This window comes from Dasypus novemcinctus, chromosome 14 (genome assembly GCF_030445035.2).
Source record: "Dasypus novemcinctus isolate mDasNov1 chromosome 14, mDasNov1.1.hap2, whole genome shotgun sequence".
NCBI classification, from domain to species: Eukaryota; Metazoa; Chordata; class Mammalia; order Cingulata; family Dasypodidae; genus Dasypus; species Dasypus novemcinctus.
Genome location: NC_080686.1, coordinates 48,888,158 through 48,912,242, shown reverse-complemented (window position 1 = coordinate 48,912,242; position 24,085 = coordinate 48,888,158). Strand labels below are relative to the sequence as shown.

The 24,085-nt window shown below is 34.2% G+C and overlaps 1 protein-coding gene across 6 annotated transcripts in view; it reads right to left on the bottom strand.

Annotated features, from left to right (window-relative positions):
- The window catches only part of WWP1 (WW domain containing E3 ubiquitin protein ligase 1), a 139,788-nt gene that overhangs the window by 78,539 nt on the left and 37,164 nt on the right, over nucleotides 1–24,085 (bottom strand). For 4 of the 6 annotated variants that reach the window (XM_012518097.4, XM_012518098.3, XM_058275692.2 and 1 more), the window contains 3 exons: nucleotides 17,592–17,729; nucleotides 17,432–17,498; nucleotides 12,787–12,971 (listed from right to left, as the gene is read on the bottom strand). In XM_012518097.4, the coding sequence (XP_012373551.1) occupies nucleotides 12,787–12,971; nucleotides 17,432–17,498; nucleotides 17,592–17,729 (390 nt within the window). The remainder of the gene's footprint in view (nucleotides 1–12,786; nucleotides 12,972–17,431; nucleotides 17,499–17,591; nucleotides 17,730–24,085) is intronic. The other 2 variants (XM_004474756.5, XM_058275691.2) reach the window with 1 other exon arrangement.

Genomic DNA, 24,085 nt, shown 5'->3' with positions numbered 1-24,085 from the left:
CAATTTTTATAATAAAAATATATTTTAAAAACAATAATAGAGTGGATTGGGGGGAAAATACACCAAATATAAGACACGGACTATAGTTAGTAGGAAGATTTTGACGATATTCTTTCATAATTTGTAACAAATGTCTCACAACAATGGAAGGTGTTGGGAGTGGGTTGATGTATGGGGACCCCTGTTTGATGTTATGCTTGTTTGCTTTGTAAGTTCACAACTTTTACTATACACTTACTGTTTTATGTATGTTCATATATAAATGATATAAAAATCCTCATCATCATAATAAGATGGTTGGAGGAAAAATATACCAAATGTAAGATATTTTGTTTAATAGTAATATTTTTGAAGATGCTCGTTCATCATTAGTTAAAAATGTTTCACAATACAAGGAATTGGTGGTAGAGTGAGGTATGAGAGCCCTGTATGATACTTTGTATGTTTGTTTTGTAAGTTCACGACTATTACTATACACTTATTGTTTATTTATGTTTGAGTGATATCCTTCAATAAATTTTAAAACTGAAAAAAAAAAGATAATATGAATAACAGGAATACCATGTGCAACTTTACATCACTAAGTCTAACATATTTTAGCTAAATTAACTTAAAAGAAAGAAAAACTGAAAAGATCAACCAAAGAAGAAATTGAAAAGGTGATGATAGATCTATTACCACATCCCTAAAACGCACCAGGCTCAGATGGCTTTGTGAGAAAATTTTATGAAGTCTTCATGAATAGATCCTACCATGTTATTTAAGTGTTATGGTTCATTAAGGGAAGGGGGAAAAAGGAGTTACCCAAATGCTGTGGGGATAACCACCCAGAAGCCAAAACAATAAGAATACAAGGAGATTACAGACTAACATCGTGTATAAAGTCAAAGATGGTTCAACATAATGAAATTATGTTAGGAAATGTACCACATGAATAAATTAAAGGATAAAGGCCATATAATTATTTGTTAATATGAACCAAAAAGCATTCAACAAAATCTTGATTAAAAACTCTTCATAGAAAAGAATCAAGGAAACTTCACTAACTCAGTCTAGATCAGGGTTAACCAGGGGTCCATGAGCTTGAACTGAAATTCAGAAAAACATTTTTCTTGTGGGGACGTGTTGGTGATGGAGTGATATATATTTATTAAATAATACACAGTATAGAGTGTACTTAGTGAGGGGTCTGTGGTTTTCACCTGACAGGCAAAAGGGTCTGTGGAATAAAAAAGGTTACAAACTCCTGATCTAGATTATCCATCAGAAACCTACAGTAGGCATTATATATTAATGATAAAGGAAGAAAAGAATTTCTATTAAGATCAACAATAAATTAAATTAGGATAAGGCAAGGTTTATTGCAACTACCAACCTAATTCAATATTGCTGACAATACCTGACAATGTAATAGATAAGGGGAAAAAGCTAAAAATACTAGAAGGAAAATGGTGAAACTCTTTTTTCATACAGGAAAAAATTATTTCTTTAATAAACAAGAGAATCAACTAAAACACATTAGAACCAATCAATTATTTGAAACAAGAACATTTCAGCAAAACGACCAGATATAAGTTCACAATGAAGATTATACTCAAGAAACATGTGGAAAAACTACTTCGGGACATTTTAAAAAATGGAATGAGTGGAGACATTCATAAAATATCTCTGATGGAAAGATTCAGTACCGTTAATAACTAGAAGCAACCAAAATATCCTTCAATAAGAGAACGGATAAACAAACTGTGGTATATCCAGACAAGGAAATACTATTTGCCAATAAAAAGAAATAAAATGTCAAGCCAGGGAAAGACAAAGAGGAACCTTAAATGCCTATCACTAAGTGAAAGAAGCCGACCTGAAAAGGCTACATATGGTATGATTCCAACTATATGACATTCTAAACAAAGGCACTTTTATAAAGAAAGCAAAAAGATCAGTATGTGCCAGGAGCTCCTGGAAAGGAATGAATTGAAGCACAGAGAAACTAGTCTGTATAAATGCAGTATCGGTAAATACACAAACAATATGCTTTTGTCAAAATCCACAAGCCCAAATACCACAAAAGTGTGAACCTAACTGTAAACTGTGATGAAGTGGATGAAGCTCAAGTGGTTAAGCACCTGCTTCTCATGTAAGAGATCCCAGGTTTTATCCCTGGTACCTCTTAAAACAAACATACACACAAAAACAACTCTAATTGAGAGGTGGATGTAGTTCGGTGGTTGAGTGCTTGATTCCCAATGTATGAGGTCCTGGGTTCAATCCCTGGTACCTTCTTAAAAAAATTTTTTTTTTTTTAGAGTGAACTTTAGTTAACAATAATATATCAATACTTGTTAAATCTAAATATGTTGCAAAAAAAAGTTTACTCATTTTTTAAAAATTAGCTTAGAGACAAATTATTTCCATTTATTAATTCAGCAAACATTTGTTATCCAATATTGCCAGAATTGTGTTATGATGGCAAAACAGTATAGTGATTGGTGGAATAATTGTGCATATATGTCTGTGGTTCTCTATTTTGCTCCCAGGAAACATTTAGCAACATCCAGAGATGTTTTTGGTTGCAAGAATGCAGGGTGAGGGTGGGGAACGGGGGAAATGTGCTCCTGCCACGTAGTGGGTACAAATCAGGAATGCTGCTAAACATCCTAAAATGCACAGGACAGGCCCCCAAACAAAAATTATCTGGCCCCAAATGTCAATAGTGCCAAGGTGGAGAAACCCTGATATATATGTAGGCAGTTCTTTCACAAAGCAGTTTCAGCCTGTGGTATTTGCTAAACAAACATCTATTAGCAAATGATCAATCATGGATGAATGAATGGACACACATAAATAAGAGAGAAAAAAGACAAAGAACAGGATCATAGGATGCTTGCTCATGAAGAAAAATGGAGAACCATTGTAGCAGTTTGATTTTATTGATGAATTCCAAAAAGAAATATTGGATTATGTTCGTAAACTGATCTTTTCCTCTGGGCATATTAGATTATAATGGATTCAGAGGTTTGCTTGATTAAGTAATCATATAAACCTCTTGTGCCAGAAGGGTTTTGAGTCCCCATCCTTTAGTGGGTGGGGACTCAAAGATAAAAGGCGTGGCAAAGGACAGAGTTGGGGGCTTTCAATGTTGGAGTTTTGATGTTAGAGTTTGATACTGAAGCTGAAGCCCCAGGGTGAGAGACAGAGCCGTTTGCCTGATAGTCTACAGCTGACCTATGGAGAAAACAGAGGAGCTGAGCCCAGAGGAACCCAGGAAGCCTGAACCCTCACAGACGTCGGCAGCCATCTTGCTCCAACACGTGAAAACAGACTTTGGTGAGGGAAGTAACTGATGCTTATGGCCTGGTATCTGTAAGCTCCTACCCCAAATAAACACCCTTTAGAAAAACAACCAATTTCTGGTATTTTACATCAGCACCCCTTTGGCTGATTAATACAACAATATTGAAACAAATAATCAAAATCTTATGTGACAGGTATTTGTGGTGGTTTAAAGCTGTTATGTACCCCAGAAAAACATATTCTTAAACTTAATCAATTCCTATGGGTGTGAACGAATTTTAAGTAGAGGACTTTTAATGAGGTTACTTCAGTTAAGGTATGGCCCAGTCCAATCATGACAAGTCTTAATGCTATTACTGAAGTCCTTTATTAGGAGAATGAGATTCAGACACACACACACAGAGAAAGTCACAAGAAGTAAGAAGACGAAATCAAGGAAACCGGGAAGAGAATGAAGAGGCCAGGAGAGGTCACCATGTGCATTGCCATGTGACAAGCTAAGGACCAAGAATCACCAGCAGCCAGCCCCAGAACACAATCTTTTGAGAGAGGGCAACCGCTTAGATGATGCCTTGATTTGTGAGTGACTAAATTCTCATTGTTCAATTTGACTCATTTCATGCTATTGACTTGAGCAGCCTAGGAAACTAAAACAGGTAATAATAGCAGAAGCTTACAGAAAAGCATTTCCTTCTTCACAATCAATAACTCCATGCCCACTGACTTTCTTAATTAATAGAGTCTGAAGTTTTACTCTCAACCATTATGATTTTTTGGGTTATAAGAAAGATCTCACTAATTTCATATAAATCCTTGAAAAGTAAGTTTTTCATGGATTTTTAAAATATATAGATCTTAATAGCACTATGCATTTGTCTTCACTCTAACAGATCATTCATATTAAGGAAAAATACTGGAGTGTTTGAATACTGTTTTTATTCCCTTTTAAAAGTATGACATGAAAAATAATTACCTTCCTATATACTCTAAGTTTCTCTACAAGTCAAATCACACCGAGAGAGAGGTGGCTTTAAAGGAGTAGCACAAGGGAGCATTGTGGTGATGGTACAGTTCACTATCTTGACTGAAGTGATAGTTATACAAAGTTACACAAGTGATAAAACTGTACAGAACACATCACAAGAGTGAATACATAACTGGTGAAATTTGAATAAACTCTGAGAACTGTATCAATGTCAATTTCCTGTTAACACTGGAGGAGGGTGATGAAGGATGCTTGGGCTTCCCTGTACATTTCTTTGCAACTTCCTGTGAATCGATAATTACTTCAAAATAAAACCTTACAAAACCATCTAGTAAACTTGTAAAATCACTTAGTTCTCTCCAAAACTTACCAAATTTTCCATACTGATGGTTGAACTATTTTACTAATAAAACAACTGTACTTTTAATAAGTCATTCCACCCTAGAAATTAGAGTCAGGGATGTGGACTTGGCCCAGTGGTTAGGGTGTCTGTCTTCCACACAGGAGGTCCGTGGTTCAAACCCCGGGCCTCCTTGACCCGTGTGGAGCTGGCCCACGCGCAGTGCTGATGCGCGCAAGGAGTGCCCTGCCACGCAGGAGAGCCCCACACGCAAGGAGTGCGCCCCGTAAGGAGAGCCACCCAGCGCGAAAGAAAATGCAGCCTGCCTAAAGAATGGCACCGCCCACACGGAGAGGTGACACAACAAGACGATGCAACAGAAAGAAACACAGATTCCCGTGCCACTGACAACAGAAGTAGACAAAGACGACGACGCAGCAAATAGACACAGAAAACAGACAACCAGGGTGGGGGGGAAGGGGACAGAAATAAATAAATAAATAAATAAATAAATAAATAAATCTTAAGAAATTAGAGTCAGGAAGAAATGGAAAAGAAAATATTTTCCTCAACTACATATCATTTTCCAAGAACTATGCAAAAAATTTTAGATACAGATCTCATTTAACCTTCAAAACAATCCTATAAGATAGTTAATTGAGTAGTATCCTTTTAGTAATATGGGGGAGCTAAATTTTGAGGATGTTAAATTTGTCCAAGGTCACACATTCAATGCATTAAGTGGTGAAACTGGGATTGTGAACCCATCCCTGTCAAAAGCAAAATACAATCTTTTCCTTACTTCATGACTGTTTCTCATTTTTTATTAAAATAACTATCAAAACTCAGCAACTACAATGTCAAATGGGTCACCTAACCAAGACAGAATGAACCTCCCATGTACAATACTGTCTCTGGTAAAAAGAAATAATTTGTCTTAACTCCTCAGCACAGGCCCACAATAGCTTATTTAAAACTCTTGGGCCCAGTTGTATTCCAGAATTTATAACTTTTTGCAATTTAAAAAGGGGATAAGATATATAAATATACACACACACATTGTATATTACAAGAGTCTGGGGTCATACATTATAATTAAACACAATATTTTTGAGGCAAAATGTTGGTATATTCACATTAAGTGTGATAAAATGAAAACGATATAAAGCCTCCTATCAGTTATTTCTAATCATTTTGCCATCAAATGAGTTTAACAAAAACAGAGTTTTGGGTTTAGAGATTTTAGGTTTCAGAAACTCAAGAGATTAAAAACACATATAATATGTTATACCTAGAATATCCACATCCCCACCCAAACTGTGATTATAACTCCAACAACAAAAAACTTATCTTTAAAGTCCTTAATTAGAAGGACTATCATTTTGTACCAGTATCTTAAAGACACTGGATCATCGACATTCCTTGAAAAGGTACCTGGATTCATCCTCTTAATAAAGATGAGAGATCATATAAAAGATATCGGTCAAGTGGTTGCTACCAACAAAACAGGTTCCAGAAGCCTTTTTAAGCTAACCAATGGAATGATGACAATTGGATTGTTTTGTCAGATGTCACAAGAATCAGAGGAGATGAAAGTACTATCACTATGTTGGTGGTGGAATATTATTTCAAGTCTACAACAGGATAAAAGATGAACAGTTTTGAAACACTATTCAAAAAGCACATCAAAGTGAACAGGGAAGTAAACTGTACACAGTCGAGAGCCACAGAGCTGGGTATCAATTATAGCTTTTTGACTTCCAAGCTGTGATCTCTCTAGCGCTTCATTAGAAGAAAGGTAAAAATACTGGTAACTATCTCAAAAGTTAGTCTACGAATCAAATCAGTTAATGCATAGTGTCTGGAACATCTATTACTCAGGTTTCCTTGCAGTTAATTTGAATGTTATGAAAATTATTTATGAGGCAGCCTTCATTCCTAGTTTCTCATGCATGCTGTATTTTCACACTGAAATTTCCAGCAAGACTATATAAGAGAGGAATATAGGAAGTGAATTTATTCCCAATAGATAAAGCCTATTAAGTACTTGACAAGCTGTAGAATGTAAAGAAATTTGACAACATAGGGAAGCTCTGTAAGTCTATTATAGAAATCTGATATTCCCATAAGTTAAAACAAGCAACTAATGGTCAATGAATACTTTTCACCAATGTACTCAAAACAGCTAAGTATTATAGGAATGAGGGCTATACCTCCCAATTTCAGACATCTTAAATGCAGAGACACATTTTAAATGAGTCTATATGTATGCCATTGAGAAAGCTGGTATCGAATCAAAATCAAGTGATTGTTATAGACATATATTAAATTTTAACCCCATGTAACAACAAGGAAAATACATGAAAAATATATTCAGAAAGAAATAAAAATAGATTCAAAATGGTACAAGACAAAAAATAAATACGGAAGAAAATATTAATTAAAGAACTGAGGTTCAGAAACAAAATACCAAACTGGCAGAAGAAACTACTGCATTATCAGTAGTTACTTTAAATGTAGGAGGACTAAATTCTTTAGTCAAAAGGCAGAGATTGGCAATGGATAAAAATGCATTAAGTTACAGGGAATGGACACAGAGAGCAGACAACTGGGGCAGGGGAAGGAGAGAGAAATAAATAAATAAATAAAAAATTTTAAAAAATGCATTAAGTTACTTTACAAGAAACTTATCTGAAATTTAAAAGTAGGCTGAAAGTAAAAGGATGGAAAAAAAATATACCATGCAAGTAGTAACCAAAAGAAAGCTGGGGTACCTATACTAATATAAGATTAAAATGGATTTTACATCAAAATGTTAAGAGGGATAAGCAAGATCATTATATACAAATGAAAGGATCAATTCAACAAGAAGATATAAGTATAAATACATATGCACCTAAAAGGAGAACCCCAAAATATAGGAAATAAATATTGACTGATCTGAAGGAAGGAATAGACAGTTTTATATTAATAGTAAAAGACTTTAATACACCACTTTCAATAATGGATAGACCATCTAGACAGAAAATCAATAGAGAAATAGAAGACTTATATGATACTCTTAATCAACTAGGCATAATAGGCATATGTATAGAACACGTTACCCACCAGCAGCAGAACACATTTATCTTCTCTGATAGATCATACTTCAGGACAGAGCATATGCTAAGTCACAAAACAAGTTTCAATAAATTCAAAAATACTGAAATCATACAATGAATCTTCTCCAACCACAATGGAATGAACCTAGAAATCAATAACAGAGGGGGATTTGGAAAATTCACAAACATGTGGAAATTAAGCAATGTATTCCACATAGGTCTAAGAAGAAAATATGGAAAATTAGGAAATATCTTGAGGTAAAAGAAAATGAAAATACAACATACCAAACTTTTAGTATGCAGCAAAAACAGTGCTCAGAAGCAAATTTATAGCTCTAAATGGTTACATTAAAAAAGAAGAAAGAGCTAAAATCAGAGACCTAACCTCAAAACTAGAGGATCCAGAAAAAGAAGAGAAAACTAAACCCAAAGACAGGGGAAGTAAGGAAATGACAAAGATTTAGAGTGGAGGTAAATGAAATACAGAACAAATAAAACAACAGTAAGAATCAACAAAAGCAAAAGTTGATTCTTTGAAAAGATCAATAAAACTGACAAACCTTTAACTAGACTAAGAAAAACAGAGAGGGGACACAAATAACTAAAATAAAATATGAAAAAAGGGTAGTTATTAGTAACCCCACAAAAAATTACAAAGGACTATAAGATGATACTAGGAATAACTGTACACCAACAAATTAAATAACCTAGATGAAATGGACACATTTCTAGAAATACACAAAAAGCCTACACTGACTCAAGAAGAAACAGAACTCAACAAACCAGTAACTAGTGAAGAGATTGAATCAATAAAACACACACACACACACAAACCCAAACAATCTCTCAATAAAGAAAAGCACAGTACTAGATAGCTTCATAGGGAAATTTTACCAAACATTACAAAAATTAACACCAATCTTGCTCAAATTCTTCCAAAAAATTGAAGGGGAGGGAATACTACCTAACTCATTCTATGAGGCCAACATCACCCTCATAGCAAAGCCAGATAAAGCTACTAATAGAAAATTATAGGACCAATATCCTTTACGAATATACATGCAAAATCCTCAACAAAATACTAGCAAACACAATTCAATAGCACACTGTATCTAGCACCCCTTCTCAAAAAAAAAAAAACAATTAAAAAACTAGGAATAGAAGGAAACTTCTTCAACATCCTAAAGGACATATATGAAAAAAGCACAGCTAACATCCTACTTCATCGTGAAACACTGAAAGCTTTCTTTCTAAGATCAGGAATGAGACAGGGAGGCTCACTGTCACCACTGTTATTCAACATTGTGGTAGAAGTTCTAGCCAGAGCAATTAGGCAAGAAAAATAAAAAATAAAAAGGCATCCAAATTGGAATGGAAAAGTAAAACTTTTACTCCTTGCTGATAACATGATCCTAACCTAAATAAAGAAAATCCTGAATAATCCACAACAAAGCTACTAAAATAAATGAATTCAGCAAAGTGGTGGGGCACAATACTGACACCCAAAAATTAGTGGCATTTCTACATACTAGTAATGAACAATCTAAAAGAAATCAAGAAAAATATTCCATTTGCAATAGCAAATCAAAGATTCAAATATCTAGGAATAAATTTAACCAAGAATGTAAAGGACTTGTGTGTAGAAAAATATAAAACACAGCTAAAAGAGATAGAGAAGAATAAATAAATGAAAGGACATTCCATGTTCATGGATCAGAAGACTGTTAAAATATCAATTCCACTGAAAGTGATTTACAGATTTAACACATCACAGTCAAAATTCTAAAACCCTTCTTTACAGAAATGGAATATGGCCAAATGTTTTTTTGATAAGTGCCAAGTCCACTCACATGGGAAAGTGCAGTCTCTTCAACAAATGGTGCTGGGAAAACTGGATGTCCATATGCAAAAGAATGAAGAACCTCATCAAAATTAAAAACTTTTATACATCAAAGGACTTTATCATGAATGCAAAACGACAGCCTACATAATGGGAGAAAATATTTGAAATCCTACTACTAATAAACAAAAAAACAACTCAAACAAAAAACAGGCAAAAGACATGACTAGGCATTTCTCCAAAGAAATATAAATGGCAAAAAGCACATGAAAAGATGCTCAACATCATTAGCAACTAGGGAAATACAAATCAAAACCACAATGAGATACCATTTTGCACCCCTAGAATGGCTACTATTAAAAATCCAGAAAATTACAAGTGTTGTAGGATGGGGAGAACTAGGAACACTCATTCATTGTTGGTGGGAATATACAACAGTGCAGTTGCTATGGAAGATAGCTTGGAGGTTCCTCAGAAAGTTAAAGAATTACCATATGACCTGGCAATCCCAATTCTAGGTAAATACCCAAAAGAATGGAAAGGAGGGACTTGGACAGGTATTTGCACACCAATATTAATAGAGGCATTATTCACAACTGCCAAAAAAATGGAAGCAATTTAAGTATCCATCAAGTGATGAACAGATTTTTAAAATGTGGCATATACACATAATGGATTATTATTCAACCATAGAAAGGAATAAAATTTTGATACATGTGACAACAAGGATGAACCCTGAAGGTATTCGTGATGAGTGAAATAGGCCAGACAGAAAAGGACAACTATTGCATGTCACTAATACGAAATAATTAGAAGAAGCAAATTTATAGACTCAGAAACAAGAATATATTTTATAAGGGCAGGGGTGGGAGTAGGAAATAGAGAGTTAAGGCTTAACTGGTAAAGATTTCTTGTTGGGGTGATGGAAAAGTTCTGGTAATGAATGGTTATGATGGTAGCTCAATACTGTGGAAGTAATTAACAGCACTGAATTACATATCTGAATGTGCTTAAAAGTGGAAATTCAGGTGGTATATATATTACTAGGATCAAAATTTTAAAAAAATCCAAAGGACTGTACAACACAAAGAATGATCCCTAAAGTAAACAATGGACTATAGCTAATAGTGCAATTATAAAAATGTTCTTTCATGAAACATTTGTTTAATTGTAACAAATGTACCACACTAATGCAATGTGTTAATAATAGGGTAAGGTACATGGAAATGCTGTAATTTATGCATGGCTCTTCTATAAACCTAAAACTCCTCTATTTAAATAAATTTTTCAAAAATAATGAAACAGAATGGTAGAGTAAGACTTTGAAATGAGCATGCAAGATCACTTATACTTTTCAGAACCAGAAGTGGATTAAATAAATAATTGACTCTACTATCTTATTACTACCAAAATGAATGGAATTGTATTGACCACCCTGAATCCAAAAACAATCTCATGTAACAAATCAAGTCACTTATTTGGTCACATAAGGGTATTATCATTATTTTTTTTCTTACATTCTCTTTGGAGAGTTCACAAAGAAGTTACCCTGTTTAAAATTTAAAATTTTTTATGGGTGGAGTAGTTTTTTTTTTTTCCTTTGGATTTTTTGAATGGCTAAGCATTTGATAATTTAAAAACACTTCTAAGGCTAAAAGCACTGCATTCATGCTTTATTGTAAAGAACTCTGCCACTCAGATAAACCATTTTCCTGTGTTAATCAATTCAAAAAAATAAATTATTGCCCTTTCCTCAGGTAATACTTTTTAAACTGTAATATTTAATTTTTAGATTAACCAACCCATGACCAAACTGATTATTTATAACATTTGTTCTAGCTATCTAAAGAACAGATTTTAATCACTTTGAAGTATGATGTTATGCCATTTTCTTACACTAGGGGATAACGTAAGGTAGAGTTCTATGGAACTCACTATTGTATTTATTCTCTTGGCATTACTGAAGGTATCATTCATATTACGGTGTCTCTTCCTACAGAGCCATAAAAGATGAAGTATCAGTAATTGTTTTAGCTGGTCTGTTCACAATATAAAGAACACTGAAAATGATCTAAAATGTTCCCTTTTCTACTTTGTGAACAGAAATATCTGACACCTGTTCTCACTAGAAAGTACACCAGACCCAGGAAATAAATGCCATTTGCTCACTAATACCATCCTGATTACATTTATAAACATTCTCTTTATTTCACAGCCACCCTTAATTAATAATTTTTAAAAGTTCTACTATTATGGGCTCTTCAGAAACAATCATTAAGTCCACTGTTTTTTAAAAAGGCAGCACTTAATAAATTAATGAAAACAAAGCAAAACAAAGTATCATTCAAGTTAGTTCTCATATTTACAAAAACTCTCAGAATAACTCCTGGTAAGCATCCTTCCATCCTTGGGTAAACAAATATATAACTAAGTCTTGTCTATAAATCCATTTACCTTAATTTCATTGTTGAACTGTTTTTTTTTTTTTACATCATTCCACTTTTGAATATTTTCCCATAAACAGACAAACATAGGAAAGAAGCAGGCTCTGTAATCAAAAGATCAGAACTCCAACTGCTGCCCCAACCCAGATTAGCTAGTAACTTTAAGCAAGTCCTAAGACATTTAAGTTTCAAGAGACTCACCTCAAAGAGTTAATACATAAAGATCAAACAAAAAAAATTCACTAATACTATAGTTGGGTCCATTGAAAAACAGGATTATAGAGAAAATCTTCCTGAACATTCCTCTATAATGGTAAAAAGTTTACTTTTGGAAAATACAAAACTATCTACAAGTTATTACAGCTCATAGTACATTTTTCTATTAAGTTACATGCAAAGAAAAAAAACATGTTTAATGTAAGACAGGTAAAAAGGAACCATTCATTAGCTTTTACTAGTAAATCAATACATTTTACAAAGTTTGTTTAGACATACGTTTTATATCAGGATTAAATAGTATTTCTGTGGCATAAAGCCTAAGAATCTATCTAACATATAAAACTGCTTGGGGAATGCATAATGATTTCTAAATTAATATTTAGGAGTATTTTCCAAAGTATTCTAGAGAAATTCAAACTACTAGAAATTCTACATATTGTAATTTTTAAATTCTTATCAGAGAATAGAGCATTATGAAAGACTACACAATAAGACAAGTGTGGGCATAGATTCATAAAACAACTCCATTTTCATTTAAACAAAGTGTCATAAACAGCCATGCTTACCAGAGTCATGGGCAGGCTCAGATGTGAGTGGTTTTGGAGCTGGTGTATTTTTGGGTCGGGCAGCAACCTGAGATGGAGATGAAGGTGTGTTGTCTCCATTAACTACATATGAACAGCATGAGTTTTGGACTAGAGTGTTTGGAGGTACATGATTATCTATCCCATTAGTACCTTCAACAGCCAACCTTTGGGGGAAAAAGAGATGCCTTATGTGAATGAGTTTAGTATCACTAAACAACTCTATTTCAGAACCATTTAACTTAAAAAATATTTACTGAGTTCTTTAATATTCAAGCAAAGAATTAGGTACAGAAAATAATGAAATACTTTCATTAAAGTTTAAATTACTTTCAATTCTAAGTGTATCCACACCAGCAGACAAAAACACTGAAACATAAATATACTAAATCAAAATCAGTTCAGTTTTCCAAAATAATGTTCAAAATGTGAATTTTAAATATTTACGTCTAAGAATATGAATCTTTTAAATGCTCTGAAAAGTAGTTTCAAAAAGCAATGCTCATGAAACTGTATGGAATGTGTAAAACCAATTCCAAACATAACTATTGTAATTTTATTGAATACCAAAAAATAAACTGAAAATGTCTTCTAATGTTAATTACAAATTACATGCTAGGCACTAAAATTATGAGCACATTCTGACCAAAAGAGCTAACTATATCCCAGATTTAGAAGAATTTAGTGTTTATATATAAATTATCTGTAAATAGACAAATAAAAATTACAACCACAAACTCATTTTAAGTCTCAGTGGCAGAGGATGGGGAGTTAGGCGATAATCATGGAAGTTACCAGGGGAGCTTTATCAAAATAACCAAAATACATAAGCCTTATAACAGCCTCCTAACTGATCTGCTTTCTCTCTTGCCACCCTATATCTATTTTCCACTGAGCAATCTGAATGTTGTGACAAATAATATAAACCAAATCCTGTCCCTTCCCTGCTTAAAATCTATTGCACTTGGAATAAAATCTGGATCACAGTTGTCATTGTGATCAAAAAGTACTTTCAGGGGAGTGGATATGGCTCAGGCAGTTGAGCGCCTGCTTCCCATATAGGAGGTCCTGGATTCAATTCCTCTGACCTCCTAAAAACGAAACAAAACAAAACAAACAAACAAAAAAAAACGAAAAAATGATTCAGGGGAGCTGATGGTTGAGCACCAGCTTCCCACATATGAGGCCCTAGTTTCCCGGGTTCAGTCTCCAGACCTAGAGTCACCAAAAAAAAAGCTCTTTCAGAACTCTGTTCCTCTCCCATCCCATCTCTCTCTCTGATCTATTTCTCTCCAAGCTCCTCCTTGCTTACCTTGCAGCAAACATTTGTATCGATTTTTACTGAATATGAAAAAACATACTGAAAAGTTTTCAGTTTATTACAAACTATAATATACAAACTATAATATACTAACATACTAAAAACAGTAAAATAATAATGACCACAAGATGATCAGAAAGGGTTAAATATTAAACTCATGTAAGAAGAATTCACAGAACATAAATTAACTACAAATAAACTCAAGGTATTTGCACTTGCAATTTCCTCTGCCTGGAATGTGCTTCCCTCGAAACTCTGTGTGGATAGGTTGTTCTTGGCTTTTTTAGTTTGTATGGCATTTCCTCAGAGATGATTCTGAGAGATGATTCCCTGACATATCTCTTTAAAACAGGCTCCTTTCCCATACCTCTCCTTGTCCCATTTCAATGACTTTATAGTTCTTATCACTATGTCTGATCAGCCTATTTATTTCTTCACTTTTTAACTTTCTACCTTTATTTCACCAGAATGTAAATTTCATGGGAACAGGGATGGTATTATCAATGTTTCCACTAGTGTCTGGCACCAGATGGACACGTAATAAGTATCTGCTGAACTGGCAACTGAATAAATGAACACTAGCCTCTCATTCCTTATTACCTATATATTTGGAAGGACATGGTGGAGGAAATGTACATGAGTAAAGTCAAAACAAAGCTCCCTGGGTGACTCTCAATAACCTTTGATTCAAGATGTGTTACTACATAATAAACAACATTTGAGTTTCAGATTGGAGGTAATTCAACCTCCTTTACCTATCCAAAACTGTATTTCGAAAATTATTAAAAAAGACATATACACACATGCACACAAATACATTTTGATCCATCCAATGGTTATAACCTTTCAATACTTACATGCTCTGATGAGAATCATTTAATGGCAATTCAGGAGTAATGGTATTATTAACTTTCTACATTAATAAAGGTCACAATTGGTCATTTACAAGAATGCTTTTTCAAATTCAATAGACTTTACAGCATTATATTAATATTTTTATACTTTTCCATTATATCTGATTATATGCTTTTATTTTAGTTTGAAAATTTCAGAGAACTCCTATTAATCATCATGAAATATGAATGCTGGAGAATTTTTGAAATGGCAGGATGATTTTTAAGAGAAGACCACAATATCTGAAGATCCTTTCTTTTAAATATTTTTAAAATAGTTAGATTACATAAAAGTTACATAAAAAATAAAGGGGATTTCCATATGCCCTGCTCCCTACCCCTCTCACATTTTCCCACATTAACAATATCCTTCAATAGTGTAGTACATTTGTTACAATTGATGAACACATTCTGGAGCACTGCCACTAAGTGTCGATTATAGATTACACTATAGTTTACACTCTGACACACAATTTTCTAAGTTACGGCAAGATATATAATGGCCTGTATCTGTCACTGCAATGTCATTCGGGCCAATTCCCAAGTCCCGAAAATGCCTCCATATTACATCTGTTTTTCCCCATCCTTCCCCTCAGAACCTCCAGCGGCCTCTGCATCAATGATAAAAGTTCTTCCAATGCTAGAATCACCATAAGTATATAGTAGAATATCAGTAAGTCTACTGTTGTCCATCATTCATTCCCGATCCTGAGGGTTCGGGGATAGTGATCCCCACTCCACCTCTAATCGAGAGGGGGCTTAGATCCCATGGGGCAGATGGATGGGACTATCTTGCTTGCTGTTGCAGACTCTCTCTGTTCCTTGAGATGGTCGTTGCTCATCATCATCTCCTCATTATGTTTCTGGGTGAGTCCAATGAATTGGAGAGTATGTGCTACAACTCTGTTGAGATTCAGGGCCCAGCTGGTATATGGACAGCCATATATCAGCTGGTTTCTTGGACATATACTTATCAACTCTAGTACTAACTATGGGTTCAGATACAAGGGGCAGAAGAGCCATATTTAGGGAAACCATAACTGAGTCCAACTCAGTCACACAAAGTAGGGCCCACTGCCAGATAACCAAACTTCTGAGCTGTCTGCCCTGCCTATAGTGTCTGGGTATCTCCAGAGCCCTCAAGAGCCCTGCCATGTGAGACACTATTTATGTTGGCAGTCAATGAGATTCTACTGAGACGTGCAGAAGTGTAACCTCTGGACTGACCTCCTGACTCACCTTGAAATCTCTTAGCCATAAAAACTCATTTGTCTTTCTTTGCCTTTTCCCCTTTTGGTCAAGGTCTTTTTCCAGTTGCATTGCTAGTTGGTGCTTGGTAGTAATCCCTCAGGGCCAGGGAGGCTCATTCCCAGGAGTCATGTCTCACGCTGGGGGGAAGGTAATGCATTTATATGCTGAGTTTGGCTGAGAGAGAGGTCACATTTGAGCAACAAGGAGGCTCTCAAGAGGTACCTCTTAGGCAATATATAATACTAGGCTAAGTTTCAGCTTCAAAGGAAAAGGTTTGTTAAGTATAGTCATTAATATCTAGGGCCTGTCAATGGTCCATCCTCCTTCATTAGTCACTGCCCCTGTACTTGGGGGATTCTTGCTATTCCATTAGACAATGTGGCTCCCAAAGATGGGAATTTGATATTCTTAGGGTTAGTGTGTGAATCTCCACCCACCGTAACAAAGCCCCATAACACTAAACTACATTCATATGCCTTTGCAGGTATGCCCGAGGTGAACCCATGCATGTCCTATCATTTTAGTAGTCTACAAGAAACCGCCAATTCAGAGAGCAATAAGATACACATTTGTCCACAATATCTGACTCTTATTTAGTATTTATTGAAAAAATATTCCTAATACAGATTTTAAGAAGCCATTTTCCAATAAAAAAATGAAGCACTGATATATGCTATATGAGGGATCAACCTTGAAAACATGATTCTAAGTAAAAGAAGAGAGCCACAAAAGGTCCTTCGTTTTATGACGCCATTTATATGAAAATGGCCAGATAGGCAAATCCAGAGACATAGAAAGTAAGTTCGCGGTTTCCAGGAGCTGGGAGGAAGGAGGAATGGGGAAGGTCTAATCGTAAGTTTGGAGTTTTTTTGGAGGGATGATGAGAATGTTCTAAAATCAGATAGTGGTTATAGTTACACACTCTATGAACATACTAAAAGTCACTAAAATGTACACATTAAAAGGGTGAATTTTATGGTGTACTTATTGTATCTCGATAAAGCTGTATTTTTTAAAAAACCATTTTCACAAAAATTTCATCAAATTTAGACCCAAGACTTTAAATTCTGTGGCAAATTCTTAACTAAGATTAAAACCTAAAACTTTCAATATGGGAAATGTTACATCAAGTTGCTGTAAATACTAAAATAAAATCTTCTACCTGGTATTTGTCCTTGCTGAAGGATCTCCATTTTCACGTAAGGCATCACCATTTTGCTGTATTTCTACTGAATAACAAGAAAGAAAGAAACTAGGTTTTTATATATTTTCCACCGATTTTTTTCCCCTTTAACTTTTAAAAACACATAAAGTTAGCCTACTGGTTGGAGATGAGCTGCAGTTTGTTAGATTTTCTTGCTCAATCACCAATCCATCAAGCACAACTGTCAATTCGCCAGTTTGTACTATGCCATTTTTGTTTTCCAAGGAAAGTTTTAATTGTTCTTTCACTTTTTCCACTAGAAAAAAGAACAGATTAATTTAAAAGCTGTTGCCAAAAATTGTTTTAGAAATCAAAATTACATTTCAAGAATTACTCTATTTCATTACATGAAACATTTAGAAGAAATTATTTGCATTTTCATCTGTACACTCTTCTATACTACACAAGGATCACTCTCTTTCACACCTAGTTAAATAACTGCTCCCCACCACTCTTTCATTATATGTATCACAAAACATATAAATACGTCTAGATAATAAGTACGGCAATTGCCTAAACTTGCTCTTCAACCCAACATACTATGACCCAAAACTCTTGTAGTTGAAGCAAAATTTCTGCAAGGGAGTCTGGTTGTTTGGTTACAAATGCCGGTGCTGCTGACATTTGAGTAAGTTATTCAAACTTCTTTAAGCCTCAGTTTCCTCACTATACATGGGGATAATAATGGTATGAAACTAAAAGGATTATTGTAGGGCCAAATGCAAAACCATACAGAAAGCTCTTAGTACCACATGACACACAGTAAATGTATTTCAGTAAGAGTACCAAGCTCATTAGGTAAGTACTGCAACAAGTTATTCTTTAATTTTTTAAATACATATAAGACCAAATATTTTCTTCCCATTCTTAGGCTATCTGGTTTTTAATGTCATTTTGCTTCAACTTCTTCTGTCCCACAGATGATATTTTAAAATATTAAAATTATTATTGGCATGGAACTGATCCTTTCCACAGACTGGAGAGGAAGCACGACCCTCATGACACTTGATTTCAGACTTCAAGTCTCCAGAATTGTGAGACAATAAATTTCTCTTGTTTTAAACATCTGTTGGTAGTACTTTGTTACAAAAGCCCTAGGAAATTGAGACAGCTACTTTTAAAATCTATTTGCCTTTGTTATGCATTTCACTATGATGTGTCTAGGCATAACTCTCTATTATATTGTTCAGGATATGGTGGGTCTGAGGACTCATATTTTCTGTAAATGTTCAAAAATTTGCAGCCATTATCTTTTAAAATACCTCCTTTGTTCCAACATATATTCCAGGGGTCAGTAAACTACAGTCCATAACCTCAAATCTGACCCATTGCCTTGTGAATACTGATTTCCTGCAACACAGCCACGTTCATTCATTCATGTATTGTCGATGGCTGCTTTCACACTACAATGGCAAAGCTGAATAGTTCTATGAGAGACCATATGGCCTGCAAAGTCTAAATATTTACTATTTAGCTCTTTATAGAAAAAGTTTGCCGACCCTGCTTACGGTGTCTGTTTCCTTATGTTCCATTGATTTGTAATCTTTAATGGTGAGTTCATTTCTAATATCAATTAAAGGCAATCTCACCTTTAATAGTCAGGTTTTGCTCTATTTCTCCTAGTGGTTTGAGAACATCCCAAAACTAGATTCTGTAGAGAAGTCTAAGCTTAGCACCCTTATTTGCTGTTAACCAAATGCTCAGGATCCTAAGAACTGCTGCCAGGATCACCTACTATTCTATTTCGGTTCATGAGGTTTTCTTTGCCTTTTTTTTTTTGTTATTTGAAGCATGGCGGTACAGGAGGGCCTGGGAGACCACCCCTACCTCTTTGCAAATACCACAAAGACTTTATCTAGCCAGGATCTAGCTGTTCTGTAGCAGGAGGTTGTTCACAGACTCTAGTCTTCTCCAATTCTGAACATGAGAGTTTGGGGTACAGCATTTTTTAAAATCAAGAAGATTATCACATAACTGCCATCTATGTGTGTTTGTGTGGGGAAAGGGACTGAGGGCATTATTCTGTAACAGTATAAACAAATCAACCTAGACATATCCATTTATTTAATGTTTGAATGCCCAGTAAATACCTGGTACTGAAACAGGATAAACTCTTAGGAAATAGGATAAACCCTGAACAGCCTAAAGCAGACCTCCCCGCCATTATTCTGTTTATTTCCTTTGATGAATTTACTCCCACCTTAATTATCTGTTGTCTATCTCCCCAACTACACTTGAAATCTCCAACAAGGCAGAAATCTTGTCCATCTAATTTAGCCATATAACCTCAGTATCTGACAGAGGTATGTACTTCAACACTTAAAAATAAATAATTATTCCTATCCTCAGGGAGTTCATTCTAGTAGGGCAAACGTTGATTTTCCCTACCACCAAGACATTGTTCCTTAGCTCTGCTACAGCACAATTATAAGTCTTTCTATTATAATAACATACATACAAAAATTAACAAAGTTAAACCCCTTCCTTTTAGCATGTAACAAAATACATTTCAGGATTTATAAAAGAAATTAAGCAAAATAAAGTGATAAATGTACAAGAAGAATAGAGATAACTATCTAGAGATTGGCAAGGATTCACTAAGTATAAAAATAATGGAAGATTAACTTCAAAGACGAAAATTGTTCAACTTATATAAAAATCAAAGTTCAGGAAATAAGAGGAAAATGATTAACTGGGAGAAAAAAAGTAAGAGCTCTTAGAAATCTGTGAGGAAAAAAATCAACAAGCCAAGAGAAAAATGGATAAAGAACATAAGACAATCACAAATGATAAAATAGGAAGGACCAATAAACATAGGAATGACTTCATTAATAATCATAGTGCTTTGATTTCAAAATTTTTTCAAATTTGTATTATGGGGAAAGTATTTCCAAATGGAAACTCTTCTACAATATATTTTGTGTAAAAATTAGTACAGACTCTTAGGAAGGCAACTGGACAGTATGTATAGCTAGAGGCTTAAAACTCATTTCCCTTAACCTAGTAATTTCAATCCTAGATAGTTTTCTAAAAAAGTAATAGAAATGCACTCTGATTATCAGTGACTTTACAAAACAGAACTTACGATTTAGTCAACAATGAACAATGCTAAGCAAATCAGGCTAAAGTAAATTTTCAAATAAAATTATATTTGACTATGTTCTGTCCTCTATCATAAATGATTAATTTCTCTGTTGTTTTTCCTTACCACTTAAAGTAAAAAGATAATTGTTCATCACAAATTCCTTTGAACATAATTATTTTCAAAATGCTTTCCTTGACAAAAGCTAACCTTTTAGTTATACTGGCAACATAAAAAGCTAAATTGAATGGTAGGCATTATGATTAAATTAATGCCAGAATAAACACACAAAAAAACAAATGGCAGAGAATTATAATGCAGGAGGAAGCGACTAAAGAAAATTTTCTAAAACAGATAGTAGCCTTCAGGCTAGTGATTAAGAAAATACACCAAGGAACTTCTAGGACTGAATCTCACAAGGATGACAACATGACACCTACTGGTAAAAAATGAAAACTCTACAAAAGAAATGATAAAAAGAAGGAGACAAAAAGAAAGGAAAGTTAATTTTCTGAAAAACAGGAATAAACCCTGATTTTGCAATTCAAATATTAAAAAGAAAGGTCTATAGTTGCACTGTCCAATATGGTTGCCAGTGTGGCTCTTTAAATTTTATTAAAACTTAATAAAATAAAAAACTTAAGCTCCTCAGTCACGCTAGCCACTTTCAAATGCTCAACTGCCAACATTTTATTGACATGTTTTATATATATTTGATTTATATATAAACTTTGATTTATACATATATATATATAAATCTTGCCCCTATCTTACAATTAAGTTCTTATTAAGTAATTATTTATTATACCTCACCTTGTTTCAAAAAGGATTTAAGTTAACTTAAGGAAGTATGTTGAAAGGTAAGTATAGTTTATAAAGATTATATTCTAATAGAACTTAGACAAAAACAATGAGTCTGCTACATTGGCAAAAGGTGGGATAACCTGCTAGATAAGTGTGACATTACATGTTAGTGGGCCAACTTCATCCATATGACAAGAAAAATCCCATTTTAAAAACTGGGTAGCAATAGAAGGAAATTAACTTATATATACTTTTAACACCATTTTCCACAGCAATTCCACATATGTTAAGGAATACAAAAGCACACTATACAAATGTATAATTATTGAAAACCGTGATTAGTAACAAAGAATTGCATTCCAGAAAGAACAAGCAAAGCATATTGCAGAAGATAATAAGAACACAACTAGGCTAAGAGAGACAGGTAGGGTACTAAGATTTGAAGAAAAGTAAAGAAACTAAACTAAGCCTGTAGAAGGTGCTGAGAATCAGAAGTTGGACTTGTTCTAGCCAAGTAGGTTTTCAAACTGGATTGAGGAACAGGGTTCCACAGATGCTAATTCAAGGACTGCTGGGGGTAACAAGAGTAGGGGCATGGGCACATGTGCATGTGCAGGCTTGTGAGGTTCAATATCGCCATAGGTTTTAGATATTGAGCTTCCACAGTAAGAATTCATTTCAATAATCAAGTATCTCTGCTAAAATTATTTTTTAATCTTTAGCTGTTGGCTGTGGGAGCCACTGACACTACACGCATTGGATAGTCTCTGCTTTTGAGCTGCTCATTAATTCCACTTTGTTTGTGGTTTAGAGATTTTATAAATGTCACCTCAAATTCCTACAGTAACTCTCCCACTATGACCATTCCATGTGCTTTCTTTCATTCTTCAAAATTACGTTCGAATATCATCGTCCCCACAAATAATTCTTGTTCCAGTTACCTCCTCCATAATATACTCTTCCTTCAAGGATTTCACCATGATATAATCTACCAATCATATCACAAATCCTTTTTTAAGTGTTCTGCCAAAAACCCATACTGAACTTTCCAAGAATGCTAGATCCAGGGCTGCTCCTTAAGAGCCAGACCAGCTCTGAATGCTGTTCTCTTCTTTCTAATGCATAAGACCTAAAAACTCAGTCTATTTTCTTTCAGAAAAATTGCTCTCCCACTTCATCCCGTGAAAATCGAACATCTGCAAAGAGGCAAAGAATAGAGACTTACGCTAGAGAGTCCCTCCACTCTAAATAATTACAGCCTTCTGTGTAAGTATACAGATCCTATTCATTTAAAGTGGTTATAAAATGTTTTCTGGTTACAGCCACACCTCAGAAACATACCTTTTTATCAATATTTTTCCTTCGAAGATAAGTGATTTCTGATTTCAGGGTGGGAATGAGATGGGAAGGTTTTTAGTAATGAATATCCGTATCCAATACTGGGTAGTCATGTTTGGTTGGGTTACTTGTTCTGTTCTTAAGCATTTTGGGGGTTGTTCTTTTTAAAGAGAAATACCAAAGGACTCCCAAAATTTAACCAGAGTTCATTCAAATGATATCTAACTAAAACCAAGAGTATGAGTGTTAAGTCAGGAAGACGAAGCAAACACAACCAAGAATTTTATCATAAATTATAAATATATTTTAAATTGCTTTGAAGTTGTGCAGAACCATGTTAGTCTACAATTTCAAATTCAAATTAAGCAGCCAAGAATCAGAAATAGAACACAGGTTCTAGTCACAACTCTGCAATTATTTGTATATCCTTGAGCAGGTCATTCAGGTTAAGCTATTTTATCTATAAATGAGTAGCTAGGGCTAGATAATCCCCAAAGGTTTCTCCCAACTTTAAAATACTATATTCTAAAAAAAAAAAAAAGAATGCTTAGTGTGTAAAAACTACAATTTCTGAAGCGATCTTCCCACCTTATGGATTTTTAGAAAATTTTTTTTCCCTCTGAGAACATTTTGCTCAATTAAATCATAAGAAATAACTTTAGCTTTACAAAAGTAATGAGGATTTTATGTCAAACTGTATTGGCATTAAAATAATTAAAAAACTATTTTGTCAGATAAATAACATTTATATGGAGGTCTATAACAGTATAATTTAACAGAATTGGAATACATGCCCAAGAACAGAAGTATGGTTAAATAAATTATAGTATGTGATAAAATATTACGAAACTATAAAAATGAGCTTTCAAAGAATATCACTGAATTATTCAGGGAAATGCATATGATATAATTTTAAGAGAACAAGTCAAAACAAAACTGAACATGACCCCAAATGTTATACATAGATACACACAGACAAAATTCACTAAAATGTAAGCTGGCAGATTACAATGATTATGTGTACTAAAAATAAGGTCCCATGCAAAAGCATAATCCACGAAGAAATACCGTACAATTAGATAAAACCAGATACTCAACCCTGAAATAATATGGATCAGCTGACATATTACATATTTATATCAATAATATCATACTGCCACCAAAGGAAAAAAAAAAAAGGACAAATCAGCCACCATTCTATTGGGTTCAACAGGCAAGGTACTGGATGCTTATAAGGTCTACTACTATTTCTGTAACCAAGATGAATTGCATGACAAAACCAAAAAATACACTATGGTAATAGTTGAGAATAAAGATTTCCAATGGTTTAAGAGAATACTTTTAAAAAAATCAAAACACATAAAAATTAGTATGGCTTTATACTAACT